The 17059-nt window shown below is 27.7% G+C and overlaps 1 protein-coding gene across 12 annotated transcripts in view; it reads left to right on the top strand.

Moving 5' to 3' along the window:
- LOC107436145 (GTPase-activating Rap/Ran-GAP domain-like protein 3) overlaps positions 1-17059 on the top strand; it is a 563687-nt gene that overhangs the window by 507733 nt on the left and 38895 nt on the right. For all 12 annotated transcript variants that reach the window (XM_071179212.1, XM_071179217.1, XM_016047730.3 and 9 more), the window contains 2 exons: positions 2270-2381; positions 11294-11339. In XM_071179212.1, coding sequence (XP_071035313.1) covers positions 2270-2381; positions 11294-11339 — 158 coding nt within the window. The remainder of the gene's footprint in view (positions 1-2269; positions 2382-11293; positions 11340-17059) is intronic.

Here is a 17059-nt window from a genome sequence, read left to right as displayed (position 1 = left end):
CTTTAAGGGAAGAGTTGGACAGCAAAATTAAGAATTGTGACGACTATTCGAAATCGTCAAAGATAATGAAATCTTCTTCAATCATTTCATAAGAAAGTACTACTGGTAGTCCAAAAGGACTTATCGTCATATAAGAACTTACTTAACTTATGGATAGCATACCCCGGATAGGTGGAACTGTTATCTCCTGTTTTACAGGAGATTACATTTACTCTTGATTCATTTATTTTACTTTGTCATAAGTATCATCGTTACTAGTTCCAACGTATTGCTTCAGTCTTATTGTACTTTTGAAAAGTTGTATCGTCTTGTAATTGTTCTTAAAATTATAAGAATATATAAGAATTATAATTCTTATAATTATTCTTATAATTAATATTATTTCTTCTAAGAACTTGATTTTTGTCACTTTTTCTTACACAAAAATGTCAATCTAAAATTTTAGGCACTTTCTTGAAATTTGAATTCACAGTTATTTTGATTGAACTAGCTACACAACAGTCTTTGCAGCAATGTGAAACTAATCGAATTGCAATACGTTAAACATGCATTACATCATAATTTCTGATCCGACAACCTTATAGAGCAATAAATTGTTCTCCCGGTCAAATGACCGGTTGTGGTAGAAATAGGTATACGACAAGTATTATTCGAAACAAACAGAATACAAAAAAAAATATAGAATATTAACTGTATATATTTGTTTGAAAAAGTCATGAAGATAAATGTTCAAAACGATGATAAGCGCATTTTCGATGCAAAAGTTCTGAAACGGTCATTTGACCGGTTATGTTACGTTTAGTGTTAAATCTTATTTTTCTAACCCTTTTAAAATCTTTTATTTGAGGAAAAAAAAAACCTATTCTCACTTAATTCCATCGTTTTTCTTTTCCTACCCTACTCTTTCTTTTTCAACACTCTTTAAAATCCTTGTATTTTGTTCAAGCTTGTTCCCTTTCTTTATTGACCAGCATTTCCTAAGTTAATATCTTTTGTTATCTCGAATAATTCTGTGGTATTTCCCCTATTTTCTTTTTTTTATGTTTCAGCGATGATGATGTTACCTGTTATTATACAAGAGTCATCATCTTCCTCTTTTTGATTACATTGGGTTTTTATGCATTTAATAAAGGGATACCCTTCTTATAAGTTTTATTATTTTTATGGGAATAACAATAACTTTTATCTGGTACTNTACGTTGAACACGCAATACATCGTAATTTCTGATCCGATAACCTTATAAAGCAATAAATTGTTCTCCCGATCAAATGACCGGTTGTGGTAGAAATAGGTATACGACAAATATTATTCGAAACACACAAAATACAAAAAAAAATAATGATAGGATATTAACTGTATATAATTGTTAGAAAAAGTCATTAAGTCAAATGAGCGAAACGATAAGATGATAAGCGCATTTTCGATGCGAAAGTTCTTAAACGGTTATTTGACCGGTAATGGCATGTTTAGTGTTAAAACGTAGTTTTCCAAACTTTTTAAAATATTTTCTTTGAAGAAAAAAAAGCTATTATCACTTTGATACCATCGTTTGTCTTTTCCTACCCTACTCTTTTTTTTCAACGCTCTTTTAAATCATTGTATTTTGTTCAATCTTGTTTCCTTTCTTTATTGACCAGCATTTCCTAAGTTAATATCTTTTGTTATCTCGAATAATTCTGTGGTATTTCCCCTATTTTCTTTTTTTTTTATGTTTCAGCGATGATGATGTTACCTGTTATTATACAAGAGTCATCATATTCCTCTTTTTGATTACATTGGGTTTTTATGCATTTAATAAAGGGATACCCATCTTATGAGTTTTATTATTTTTATGGGAATAACAATAACTTTTATCTGGTACTGGAGTCAAATCATATTACATTAGATGTGGTCTTTGATTTATGAAGAGAAAAACAATAAATACAAGATAGAACTGTAATCAGGTGATTATGGCTAGAGTTCTAACATGGAGTTGCTTTAATAAGGAAAGAATGTCATGATTGATTAAATTTTGTCTCCAGAAAATAAAACACACACTGATCTTGAACAATCTCGATAAGAAGTTTGTCAATTACTTAGATAATGGATTTGATTAAATGAATAGTCCATCTTGACAGTATGTCTTTGATGAATTGCCGTTAAAAAGGAAATAAATAGATAGTACCTTAACTTTACTACCCTTTAAATAGTTGTAATAGTTTTAAATTATATTGCATGTGAAATCATTTATTTAATTTTTATTTTTAATAAATTTATAATCTTTTTTAGGTAGAAAGAAAGAGGCATATAGGCAACGATATTGTGAATATAATATTTCTTGAAGGTTCTCATGTTGACCACATAAACTTCAAACCAACAATGATAAAATCTCAATTTACTCGTATCCTTTGACTCTTTGTACAATATTGGGACATAGGTGTCCCACTTGTTTAGAAATTTTTGAAAATTATCTTTCTTTTGGTTCTTTAACAAAATAGTTCTTATTAACGACTTCCACAAATAGAAATCGGAAATAAATATGTATATATTACTGCAAAAGTCAGAAGTATGGTAAATCTTAAGTTTTACCAGTAATACTTAGGCTTTACCAACGTGGCTTAGTAAAAGTCTGAAGTGTGCTAGAGATAAAACATAGAAGTTAGCAACACCTTCTGGTAAAAGCACTAAATGAACCGAACTATTGAAATTTATTTTTAAGATATTAAAATGTCTTCCGTAGTAATCGGGAAAATTGTTCATTAGTTCATCTTTTTCACAGGGAATCTTATTTGTAAAATGTAATAAATATTGCACTATTTTTTTTTAATTCTTTGATGAATAATTCCAAGAAAGATCTATCGACGCGTTATTAAATCATACCCTTATATCATCCCTTATTATTATGTTAGCCCTTATATCATCAAGATTCGATCATCATAATAAAAGTTATTCAGGATGATATGCGCCATTTTTTACACTTAAATCTGTATAGAACGTCTACCTGATTTCTCCCTCTTTATTGCGAATTACTGGTGATTTACACCAGAAATTTGGAGTAAGTTTGAGAAATAGCAATGTATTTAAGGGATTAGAGGTTGACTTCTTTTAGTTGCAACTTAAATCAATAATAACGCTGGCAGTTTGGTCATTGTGATCAATATTAAATTAAATCTAACAGTTATGCGTATTGGTTGTTCTTGAAATTTTGCCGTTAATTAATACACATTTTATAGAAATAAAATCATCAAAATTTTAACTATTAAAAAATACTATACGTACACAAGAATTTACAACTTTGATCTTAATCTTATAGTAACAGTAGTTAGTATAATAATTTTTCTAATGCAAACATAATAACATTAGCTCTAGTTATCACATTTACTTTGAAGAAAAAAACGGTAAAAATGTAACTTTTTTTTATTATATTTAATGAGGGAAAATGAAGAAATACTTAGCAAAATGATTTCTTACAACTTCTGATATTTTAATTGCGTTTCTCAGTTTTACTACACGTTCTATAGATAAATCAGGAGTTTATTGCCTTTTTTGTGCAATTGTAAACCTCAGAACTCTTTACATGGAAAAGCGCAATTCAGTATTGCCCTCATTTTAATTCCCGTGACCAGAATTAAACCTTTCATCGGGCAACCGTCCAAAAACAGTAAAACTTTCTGTAAGCTTCGAAAACCTGTGCGTGCCTTATTTACCGCTATAACTTCCCAACACTGGCACCTTAATTTTAACTAGTTTCTGAGAGAAAACCCTGTTCTTTTTTTTTTGTTTATTTAAGTACACGACCTGATATAAATACATTGAAAAGCTTTATGTACTCCTCAAATTGACACTCTTAAAAGCATTGCTATTTTTTATGAATCTTCCTGATAAAATTTCTTCTGATATTTAGATATTTGCAACTCTTGCACAATATTTAAATTAACATGCAAGAAACCGCTTTCACTTTTTAATAACTCAGTAATTTCTAACTAATTTTTCATTGATGACAGAAAACAGTTTTGGGCCAAATTCTAAATAAATTTAGAATGCACAAGGAAGTTTCACAGTTTAAAAATATTAAATTTCAAAATTAAAGAACATGTCTAGTTTAAATTTTTGGTTTAACTGTATAGAGAAACTTAGGTCTGAAACGCTAAAAATCAAGAGCTGTTAAGGATTCTAGTGATGCTTAGTGCTTCAATTTTATTGCTTCGTAGAGTACTGAATTTAACTAGGGCTCAATATCAATTCTCCGATCAACTGCGCTTAAAAAATATCCATTCATTTATTAATATGCAAATTATAACAACCTATATGTTTTTTCTGGTTTAAAAAATAATTTAATCGCAAAAAAAACCTCAATGATAAAACATTATTACATAAAAGTATCATTGCTAATTTTTAACCCTAATCAAGTTTAATACAAAACTAAAACAAAAAAAATACAATAAGTCAAATTTTCTATTAAATTATCACTTTTAAAAAACTAAATTATCTCGTAAGTAAGAGAAATTTTCATGAGAATAAAGTTCGTTTCAAGATGTGGGAGAGATAAAAATACTCGATCTGGCACTTTACTAATATGCATGAAGTAAATTTGATCGATATTCAAAGCAATATATCAAATAGTATCAACAGATTAGTTCATGTTTTAAAACCTAGTGAAGAATAATGGTGAAAACAAGAACCTACCAGAGGAAGTTACGTAAAGCTTCGATTGTTCACAGAAAGGTTTTGAAATCCTGTTTTTTTAATATATATATATTTGAAGTTCTGCGCATAAAATAAGAATAAATAAATTAATCTCTGTTTCTGAAATATTCCAACAACCCATCTACAAGATTCTTAAAATTCAAGTTTTCTAACAAAATGCTTCAAATGTATAATGTGAAAATTTTTCTTAAATAAATTTTTTAAACTAAGAAAAGCATCATCTGCAACTCTGAATTAAAGAAAACATTAGTCAACTGCAACTTGTTTTGAAAAAGAATAATCTATCTAATGTTTGATTTGTTGCGTTAGTTCCATGGGAAGGAAAGAAAAATTATTATTTTTTTTTTCGTCGTATGCCCGTTTTAGGCAGATTGTTCCTGTTTTTTTTTCAGTGGCGCCATCTATGGCCAGGAATTCGACTTCTGCCACGCCATTCCCACAACCGCATCCGTTTATAGGGTGGGTCGCCTTCACACACAAAGGAGAAAGGACATAGAACACAGAGAGAGAAAAAAAACATCCATGCCTTGCCCGGGATTCGAACCCAGGACCTTTCTGATGCAAGGACAGTTCCCTGCCCCCTAGACAGGCCGGTCGGCAAGAGAAATGATAATTTTGAAGAAAAAAAAACTAAACACAAAATGATTTCAAATCTCCTAAAGAATGCATAGTTTTTTTAAAAATAATAATTTATTTCTCAAGTCTTCACAGTTTCTATAAATTATAAGCCTTAGTGTGCGAGATATCTCTTTGTCAGGAATTTCTAAATGCAAAATTTTCATTCTTAAAAATTTGCTTAGTTGAAATAAGTTTTTAAATAACATTCGGTTCAAAATAGAAAAAAAATATACATCAAAATTTTAAAATTTAGTTATATATGTTATAAATTAAAAATAGCATTTTGTAATTGAGATAAAAATTTAAATTTTATTATACAAAACGCTTTTTAAAATACTCAAGTGCTCTATTCAAAGTTATAATTCGTAAAGGGGAATAATAAAAACTAACTGTTAAGAATATTTTAAAATTATTAATATATGCATTTAAATTCTAATTTATAGAAGGAATATTCTGATAATTCTATATACTTTATTAAAGATATTTAATTCCACACATGTAAGCTGATCTGAAATAACAGTTTATTAGACTATTACTAATTCCAATTATCTTGTAAATGTTCTAACTTATATATCTTGTTTACGTTATTAAAATTAATCAAATAAGAGTAAAAAGCAAAATTTGCTTCGTAAAATCCAAATGGAGTGTTAAATTTTTATGCTACATTTCTTATTAATTTGATTGCAAAAAACGTAATAACTATTTTAATTAATTGTTGGTTTCACTCAGCTTAAAGAAATGTACTTTCTAAAAGAAGGAGAAAAAAGTACTAATTCATTTGATAATTAGTTTCGTCTGATTTACAATCAAATGCGTGGTTAAATCCAAATATTTGAGATTATTTTAAAAAACCCATATTCATGAAACGTGCTCAGAAAAGATAAATTAATTTAAAACTTAATTTACTTTTCATTAAGGAGTTTCAAATACATTGCAAAGCCATAATTTTTGGAAACTTTTGAGAAAAAAACTTAGATAAGAAAATATAGCTATAAATGTGTATTTAGAAATATTTTAACTAAAGAAAGTCTGTAAATTAAGAATCCATTTCTGATATTCATTTTTTTAATTTAGTTAATTTTAGTTTTTGTATTTTTATTACATATTAATGAAGGATAAATAATAGATTCAAGTGAGGCACAAACTTGAATAAAATATAGTTGAGAGGCTGAATTCTTTCAAAGAATTTTTTTAAATTTCTTGTTAAATGTAATACTTTAAAGTGTAAATAAGCTAAATAATCATACATTTTCACACTCACTTTTGTAGAAGAGGCATACCGAGTGATTCAAATAATTGCTGTAAAGGAATTTAAAAACACGTATCGTTGGCACATAAATTGAACTCAAATACAATTCTATGCTAATTTATTCTGCTTAGTAAGATGAACATAGGATTCTAGTTTTGACTAAATTTTCAGTTTTTAAATTTTATTATAACTAAAACATTTATAACAAACAGAAAAACAGGTCATTACATAACTCTGCTCTACAGATAGGATCCATAATATTTTTTGATAATCTGGTGTAAAATATTCTGCAAAACAAACATCTTTTTATCAGTGATAAAAAAAAACTTTAGAAATACCTATTCTATGTGCGACAATATGTTCTATCCACAAAAATATTTGCTGTTCAAATCCTCCAACATTTAAGGTTTTTCGGAAATATTTTTCCAGTGAAAGAGAACGGAACCAGAAATTTTCAAGACAAGTGGAAATTTTAACAGCTTTTATATAAGGATTTAAAGTCACGGCGGACATTGTATACATTTGTTTAAATTTTTTTATGTGTAGTGGTGAACAAAAAACTGTTGAAATATTAATACATACTCTTTGCTACCACTAGAAAAAATATTGTGTAAAACTACGGATATTCCGCAGCAGTTGGAGGGTATATCGGTATCATATTTTATTAAACTTCAAAACCTACACCTTACTCGTGAAATGCCACATATAAAAGAATATGATAAATAAAGAATAAATATGCTGTAAAATTTTCAATTTTCAAAGTTACATTAATAAGTGAACCCAAAAAGGAAATTATTAGTTTTATTCTTAAAAACTGTCCTTTATTCTTAATATTTTGCATGAAATTTTGGTAGCTCAGCATAATAAGACGTATTTTAGAAACAAATTGTGTTTCGCTAACTTAAAATATTTCCTATCGCTTACGCCCACTACAAAAGAATTTTTTTGAAAATTTTATTTATTGCTCAAAATTAATCGTGAGGTTCTCATCATTTTATTATTTTAGCATTTTCACCAGTTGCTATGGTGACACATCATCCTTCTTACAGCCCCAATTGCTTCGTCAAAAAGGAAAATAATTAGATTTGATTGCGCATTACGTCAACAGAAAGATTAAATCTGCCAAAAAATAGTAAAGTATTTAAAATTTTTCATCACATTCAATATTTTATTTTTCATCTCAGTCTGGATTTTGAATAAATTTTTTATGAGTTATAAGGAAGATAAGTTAAAGTAAAATTTTATCAGAAATGTTTATTTCGGTAATTTATATCTTATTATTTTAGGCTGCATTAAAATGTCAGATGAAACTAAAAATAGTTTGATCAAACACATTCACGTATTTTGAAATTTTAAATAAAACTTGAATTTTTCATATCAAAAATTTTCAATTATTATGTTTTTTATTCGTTATAAATGAATGTTGAAAGATTTAAATCTTTAATATATAAAATGCGGATATTAAGTATTGTAGATATAAGTTCCATTTATATTATTTTTTTAAGATTTCAAATAATGAAACGGTAAATATTAGTTTAAACTGCTCTTTATTATGTTTTTTTAAGTTAACATGTTTGAATTTCGCTTAGAATTTTAAAAGGCACATAAATTACAGATTATTTCATAAACTTAGCAGGTTTTAAAATAAAATGTAGAATATGTATTGCTATTCTTACAACAAAAAATTATTGAGCTCGTTCTGTTGCAAATCAGAAAACTAGTATATATCCATATACTAGTATACTGCTCCATTTGCTAAATCATATGAAAAATTATGCAATATTTTTATTTTTATTTCGCAAAGATCCTAACATTAATGAATCTCTGTGCCAAGACCAAATTAAAAAAATGAACGATATTACGTTTTGAATAAAATTGTGCTTTTTAATTGTTCTAAATTGAGTGTGACGTAGAAACAATGAAAAAAGCGAAAAAAAGCAAGAAAATTACTGATAGACAATGGATCAGAATTTACCTAAGACACGTTAACTCTTAAGCTGTGTACCAATTAGATTAGATGAGATCAAGTCAAACTTTTATACCTCTCACCAACTTTCGCATCATTGTTAACAGTATAATTTACTAGCATATTGGTTCCCTTCGCTGTACATTGTTTCTACAGTAAAGGTGATTTATAAAATTAAAAAATAACTTCAATTCATGATTTTCGAAGCGGCATTGTGGTAAGCTTAATCATACTATAATCACCATTTTATCAATTTTTCTAATTTGTCAATTACAAATCATTCTTTTCAATTTCTAACTGTTAGGAAAAATTATTTTTAAAAAAACAACTTAAGGTAGTTAAATCTATTATAATAGCATGAAAACATAAAATTTTGTTTGATTATATTTGAGACCCAAATGATGTCCCCCAGAACTTCTTGATTCTTATGTAAAAATATACTCCTACTACTATATTCAAATTGAACCACGTATTATACGAGTATTACCGAGTAGTAGTGTACCCTACCAAGGGAATAATTTTATAGTCTAATTAGGTGGTACATAATGTGGTCCTATAGGTTTACATAATGTGGTCCTATAGGTATAGGTTTCAATCTACATTAAAACCATTAAATCAAATATCTAAGTATTCTTGATATTTAAGAGTAATTTCTGGATGTCAGGGCCTGCATTTCTAAGAAGCAAACGACTTTCTCTTCATTTAGACAATTGAAGTAATTTCTTTTTTTGACAAGGGGTAGAACCAAAACATACGACTCTCCCATTATCCGGCACTCCCTTCGATGACCCCCCCACAGGTTTCAACATGTTTACAGCTGATTTTACCAGATTAAGTGTTGCTTTTATAGGCCTTGTGCCATTAAATTAAAAATTCAATAAAATCCAATCATATTGCTTTTATGTCGATGAAATGTAAATCTGACTTCCTGAAAATAATTGAAAACAATTTTATAATTTTTTCAAGATATTGCATAGTTATTTATGTCAGAAAATTAATACGCAGGTTCTTTTTAATAAGCATTATTACATACTCTAATTATTAACTTTATTCCATAATTTTATTCATTATTTCATACTCAAAAATTCAACTTGAAAAGTTACCTTGATTATCTAATGTTATTGATTTTACTACATACCCCTATTCTTGTGACAGTCGAATAATCGGTACTTCGATAATTTTAGTAACTGCGTTATAAAATTATGATTCTTCAAGAGGAAGAGGAAGGAAAAAAATACTGAGTTTCATTTTCCTCATATCTGCATATCATATAACACATTCAATATTTTTTTTCTTTTTAAAAAAAAAAAAATTCGTCATAGATCTGTTTTTATAATGATTACTATTGAATTTATGTCTACTTTCTTGGTTCTGATTTGTGAGAGCTCTATTGGTAAATTGTGTTAGTCCCTTCGGTAAAAGAAAATTTAAACTAATCGTACTCTTTAAATTAATTTCCCATTTTCATTTCAAGTTTAGGTACATACTCGTAAGACAAGCCACTGAATAATATTGTATAACCCATTCAATATTCCTCTTTCTTTTCTAAAAGTTTCGTCATAGCTCTGGTTTTATAATGATTACTATCGAATTTATGTCTACTTTCTTGGTTCTGATTTGCGAGAGCTCTATTGGTAAATTGTGCAAGTCCATTCAATATATTCGGTAAAGGAAAATTTAAACTAATCGTACTCTTTAAATTAATTTCCCATTTTCATTTCTAGTTTAGGTATATACTCGTAAGACAAGCCACTGAATTATATCGTATAACCCATTCAATATTCCTCTTTTTGTTCAAAAAATTTCGTCATAGCTGGTTTTATGATGATTACTTTCGAATTTATGTCTACTTTCTTGGTTCTGATTTGTAAGAGTTTTGTTGGTAAGTTAAGTGAGCTTCTTCAATATTTGCTGTTAAAGGAATTTCAAACCAGTCGTACTCCTTAAATTTTTTTTTCTCTTCACATTACCTGTTTAAGTATATTAGAAAGGCCACTGAATATTTTCATATCCTCAGTGGTTCAACCATAGTTTTCAGTTTTTTTTAAGTTCAGTAAATGTAGTAAATGAGTGAAAATAAATTTTATGAAAACTAGTTTATAAATAATTATAGGAAATGTTCATAAAAATATTGCAAAAAGTTTTATTAAATTTGAAAAAAAATTTTTTTTTTAAAAATTTGAAGTATGAATTGAATGTCTTAACACCTCTAACACCTACATGGAATTCCTACTTGTTTTATATCAAATATTCATAAGTAATTTTTGTTAAAGCTTTAATGTTTTAATATCAAATAGGTGTTTTGTTTATTTAAAGCTTTCATAAAATTAATAATTCAAATTTTAATTTCATTTTTTTTAAATCTGTAAAATATAAACTAAGCTAATTATTTAAACTAAAATTGAATTGAATAAAGGAGCTTCCGTTTTGAACAAAATCTCGACCACCTACCTTGAACGCCTACTTCTGGGCCATAAAGACCCATGTGAATATCATTTGCTTATAATAAAAAAATAGGCAATGGCATATGAATTATTCATCATTGACTTTAGGAAAGTTTTAATTTCAAATGAGAGTTGTGAATACATCTTTGATAAAATTAATAATATGTTTTTAGTTAAAAACACATAATATGTAATTTTATAATGTCATGGAACTAACATGTGTATTTAGCTTTTTGAAATAATATTATGGTTCAATTGTTACAATTGCTTTGTAAAAAGTTAATTATTTTTAGAGTAACATATGGAATTATTTTCTTAACTATTATAAGATATTTTTGCAGTTGTTTCCTATGAGAGAGAGGAAGATTCCTATAGGTAATTACTATTCATTTATCTGTTTTATTTATGTTTAAATTAATTTATATCAATATAGATATAAATTTAAACTTCTTTTATCTGAATAAAATATCTGGCTTGAACACTAAAGACTGGAATTCTCGTTGTACTTTGATAGTTTGAGGGAGCCAGTAGGACCCTTCCAAGATATTTTTTGTTTAAACCAATGATGTGACGTACCAAAAAATCATTTAATGAAGAAATTGTAGAAGCTCAATAAGTACAGCTTTTTTCTATTTAAATAACAAAAACGTCAGATAAATGGGAATCAGTTTTTTTTTCAATCATGCAGTATTTTTTCGTTGTTCAGATAATTGAGTTTCCATTTTTTACAAATAATAAAATTAAAACGATAAGAAATAAACTGAAATACTTTTCTTTCAATTGATGAAACTGAAAATTTATGACACTTATATGTTATCTTTTACTACCTCCAAAACATTCAATACACTACACTTCTTCTAAAGCGCATTTACTTTAAACCGCTTTATTGTGTAATCAGGATATATGTTCCTTGTATGATTTCTCTTTCATAAAGTCTTTATCCATTATTTAATTCTGTTTTTGAAACTACTGTAGAATAAGAAAAAAAGTCAAGTATTGAAGTATTGTGCGATCAGGCTCTTTATTATTTCCTCATATTTCTTACTGAAGTTCAATAGATTTATATATGATATATATAAAACTTTATTTTAGTACTTTTCTTTTTTTTTCTTCCAGACGTGGACACGTACCTAAGCTTGTAAAACCCTTAACCGTATAGTCCACGTCTGGACGACAGTCTAGCTCGCACAAAACTCGGCACATAAGTAAGCCATTACAAAATTCATAACTGCACAATACAGATGACAATAAAGATGACAATAATTCGTATCACATTAGTTAAATTTAAAAAAAAAATTGAAGCAAAGAGAACAATAAATGAAGCGAATTTTGTTATATACATAATAATTGAAAAAAAAGAAGCAAAAAGAAAACAAATAAAGAAAATGTAAACGAGGACGTATTTTAGTACTAGAAAATATGTTATTGTGATTCCGAGGAACAGTGAATTTCTCTGTAAGATGGCAAAACACCCCAGAGGCCACTGTTGCCCCAGTCGCCATTCTAGATACACCTTTTTATATTTACACGTATATATATTTACTGATTCCCCAATCCATCTCCATTCAGAAATGCATTGACTGTCTGAAAGACCTGACACTGAAAGGCAAGCAAATCGTCCTCCAATGGATCCCNTTCTTTTTTTTTCTTCCAGACGTGGACACGTACTTAAGTTTGTAAAACCCTTAACCGTATAGTCCACGTCTGGACGACAGTCTAGCTCGCACAAAACTCGGCACATAAGTAAACAATTACAAAATTCATAACTGCACAATACAGATGACAATAAAGATGACAATAATTCGTATCACATTAGTTAAATTTAAAAAAAAAAAGCAAAGAGAACAATAAATGAAGCGAATTTTGTTATATACATAATAATTGAAAGAAAAAGAAGCAAAAAGAAAACAAATAAAGAAAATGTAAACGAGGACGCATTTTAGTACTAGAAAATATGTTATTATGATTCCGAGGAACAGTGAATTTCTCTGTAAGGTGGCAAAACACCCCAGAGGCCACTATTGCCCCAGTCGCCATTCTAGATACATGTTTTTATATTTACACGTATGAATTAATTCGAACTTAGATCATATATGAAAACTTAGAAAATCGTACTGCTTTTTAGATACATTTAAAAAAAATGAATACTCAAATATCACAAAACTTTCGTTTTTGGCGAAACCTGATATATGCTTCGAGCAAAAATTTCGTCCAAGTGACGCAATAATTATCGTCTCTTTTCTGAGGAAATGTATTTAGTCAAAATTAAAGAAATATTTCGCCATTCTATTTTTTCAACAAAAAAAAAACTTGTAGTGCCTAGTGTATCTAGTGCAACTTTTCTAATAATCACTTTATCGGGGCCACCATGTAGGTGAATCAATGTCACCCCAAGAACACAACAAATATAGATAGTACATAGAGATGAATTACACCCGAGCCCGAAGTGGGATTCAAACCCGATATCTTCCTGGTACGAGGCAAAGTTCATGACCGCCATGCAAGCCGATCGGCTTATTTCTTTACTCTATTTTCAAACGTCAGGTCTTTATTCTTGTTAACAATCACCCACAATGCACTAAGATGATATTCCAGTTGAGGGAACATTTTCGTCATATGCTTGAGAGTAGGAGTTTCGTCACAAATCACGCGATTTCGTGATGAAATGATTCGCAAAATTAAGGAAATACAATAGATTGCTAAATTGATGAAAGTGAGAGTTTCATTTCTGAAAGTGCAGTAATAAGAAGATTACTGAACAAAAAAAATTTTTCACACGGGCACCTTATTCTTTCTAGTGTTTAAATAGAGTCTTTGTAAATTTTCGAATCTTGTTTGAAAATATTAACATTTCACATAGGTTTTGATTAAAGAATTTTCAACCAAAAAAATACTTATTAAAAATATATCATTAATCCTAACTAATTATTGATTAATTCTCTTATTGTAAATAGGATTATATACGATGAATAATAAAGTTATTTATTAATAAAAAAATATATTAAATAAAAATAATGACTTGTACTTCACTTGAAATTTATATACCTTTTCCATAGGATTAAAATAAGTTATACTTGCCATTAGAAAAATATTTCATCAAAAAATACTTATCATTAATTTAAATAAATGTGATCTAAGAATTTTTAAAAAACCGATTTGAAAGTCATTTTTTATTTCCATAAAATCTTAATTTGTGGTATACGGAAAAAATATTTTGGCAATTCATATCGCCTTATACATTTTTTTACTATCATAAGCTTCTTGGCTGTGAAAATATTTCTTTAGAAATTTCTTCGCTCACCTCTAAGATAAAATAGAATTAGCCGCTATGAATCATTCTTTTTTTAAAATAATATCCCAAAATAATTAGACAGATAATTAATTATGTATTGTTGAATGCTTTTTTTATTATAGGAAGTCATTAACTTCCATATATCAAATGAATTTTTGTATGAAACCAAGTTTAATGATAATAACCTAATTATATTTTCTTTGACATCATTTAATGACGCATTTTAATAGCATAATTTTTTGCCATAATTGCCCTAACCTTAAATTCATTATTTATGAATACGAGTTTCGCAATTTAATTGCTTTACTTTTAACTTTTTAAATATAATATATGACATAATAAAAAAAAATATTTATTAATTTCTAAAGTGTTATTAAAAATGTGACACGAGAAAATGAAAGTTACAGAATTTGAACAAATAAAAGCAGAAAAAAATTACAGACGAAAGTGCAAGTATGCTGAGTAATTATTTTATATCAGGTTGGGTGTATTGTTTACTATTGTGGTGATTTTCCAATTATTCTTTTATAACTTTATTAAACAACATGATTACACGTAAACTACCCAAAATACTCAAATATTTTACTAATTTCTAACGTGTTACTTATGAGTACTTAATAATTATGAATGTTGCACAAGAAAATGGAAGTTACATAATTTGCTCAAATAAAGGCAGGAAAAAATAATAGACGAAAGTGCAAGTATGCTGAAATAATTATTCGATATCGGATTGATTAAATTGTTTACTATTGTAGTGATTTCCCAATTATTCTTTTACAGTTTTATTAAACAGCACAATTATACATAAGCTACACAAAATATTCTCATAAAAAACCTTAATTTTTATTTAATTATATACTAATTGCCGAATTTTATAGATTCCACGGAATGCTGTTTATATCACCATGTTCATTTCCAATCTGATTGAGCTTTCCCTTGATCAGGGAAGATTTATTTTCAAATTTCCCTTTAGAAGGGATTAAGATATATTCGAGGCTCTAGTTGCCACGCGTACTATGCCCCATTTATGTCTTCATCATTTACTGAATGTCACGTATTCTCTCATTACTTCTTAGGGATTATATGGGAAAGATGAGCAACAACAATCATTCAAAGTGTATTTATAGCAGACTCCATAATTTCTTTGATGTCATCTTTATGAAGTTTACAGTTTGAGACATTTTTTTACGAAAAATGCTTACGCGTACTTGCTTTAATAAAAACAATAACAAAAATATTTTTCTTGTGAGTTACTTTAAAATTCAAAGTTTCACTACTACATCCTGTACAGTGATGAAATCAGCTGTATTTATTTATAGAATAAAACTACCGAATATTTTCTTGTAATATTTTTTTAAAAGATGTTTCAGTATTCTAACTAAATGGAGATAATTTTTTTATTTTCAAGCAGAAATGATGTCTTTTCTTATTTATGATATACTGTTTGAGAATAACTGATAAGCAAATTAATAGGATTAAAAACTGCAAGTCAAAAAATGACGTGATGAAATGAAATAATTTTTTTTTACTGAAATATTTTTATTCAAGTTAATTATAGCACTAATGAGAATTTTTTAAAGCAGTACAATCAACACCATTAAAATGATAATTTTTATCTCCAATACTTGATTTGGTGATCATTATTTGGTTCAGTAACTGTTTTATTATTTACGATGTACTTATCAATTATATAATGGCATGCATATTCATTTAATTAACACCATAATTGCAAGTTTAAAAATAGTGCGGAAAAATAAATTATCAGAAATAATATTTTCCTAAGCCATTCATAACATTAAAACTTAGGTTTTAAGACACTACTTATAAGATTTATAGTAAAATGCTCATAGTTTAAAGTTCTTATTTTACTTGTAAAATACTGTAGTTAAAAGCACTATATTAAAATGCATTTGGAGCGCATTTGAAGTCACTAACATTGCTAGTCATGATTGCGTATGTCATGGTACGCAATATCATATATGATACTGGGTATATGCAATGCATATATGCAACCATTGCATAAATGCAATGGTCGAAAGTAGCTAACTATAAGTAGTGAAACTCAAGTACTGTAACTCCCACTATAAGTACTGTGATCGCTACTTTTTTCGTAGTTTGAAGTGTAGTGAACTACTTTTTTAAAAATTTAGTGTAGTGAGTAGGGCGATACAAAAACAAATAAAACAGTAGTTTGTAGCGATTCCCGGAAACTATTTTTAACTATAGTTTAGTAAAAAAACACGGCTGTTGCTAATTTTTCGAACACACACTAATTTTCGCAACTAATTTTTCAAATTTTATGGGTAAAAATCCTCGCGGGTCTGTCAGTGAATGCAATAAAAAAGACCATGTTGCTGCAGCTGAGCATTAACAGGAATTACGTATTTAAAATCACGTATAACTAACATTTAAACTTGCCATTACAAAAAAATAGACAATTAATAACTTTGGTCACACTTTGACATGTGAATTACACTCGTGAAAAATTGATGTTATGTAAAAAAAAGGGAACGTATTTTCAATGAACATAATTTTTTAAAGGAAATAAAAGTCCATTAAACAATTAAAAGATTTAAAGTATATGATAATTTATCATTTCTTAAATTAAATATTCGCTGTCGAGAAAGGCAGAAAATATTGAAGATCAAATGAACAAATTTGATAAAAATGTTTTGAAATATCAAATTGGCTTATGTAAACGTGAATAAAAAACATGATATATTTCTTCAGTGAAATATTTCTAAAATTTATAATATATAATTTCGATAATTTGATTTTATATCAAATTATCGAAATTATATAT

This window comes from Parasteatoda tepidariorum, chromosome 1 (genome assembly GCF_043381705.1).
Source record: "Parasteatoda tepidariorum isolate YZ-2023 chromosome 1, CAS_Ptep_4.0, whole genome shotgun sequence".
Taxonomy (NCBI): domain Eukaryota; kingdom Metazoa; phylum Arthropoda; class Arachnida; order Araneae; family Theridiidae; genus Parasteatoda; species Parasteatoda tepidariorum.
Note: the sequence above shows the minus strand (reverse complement) of the source record. Positions and strands in the feature narration are given on the sequence as shown.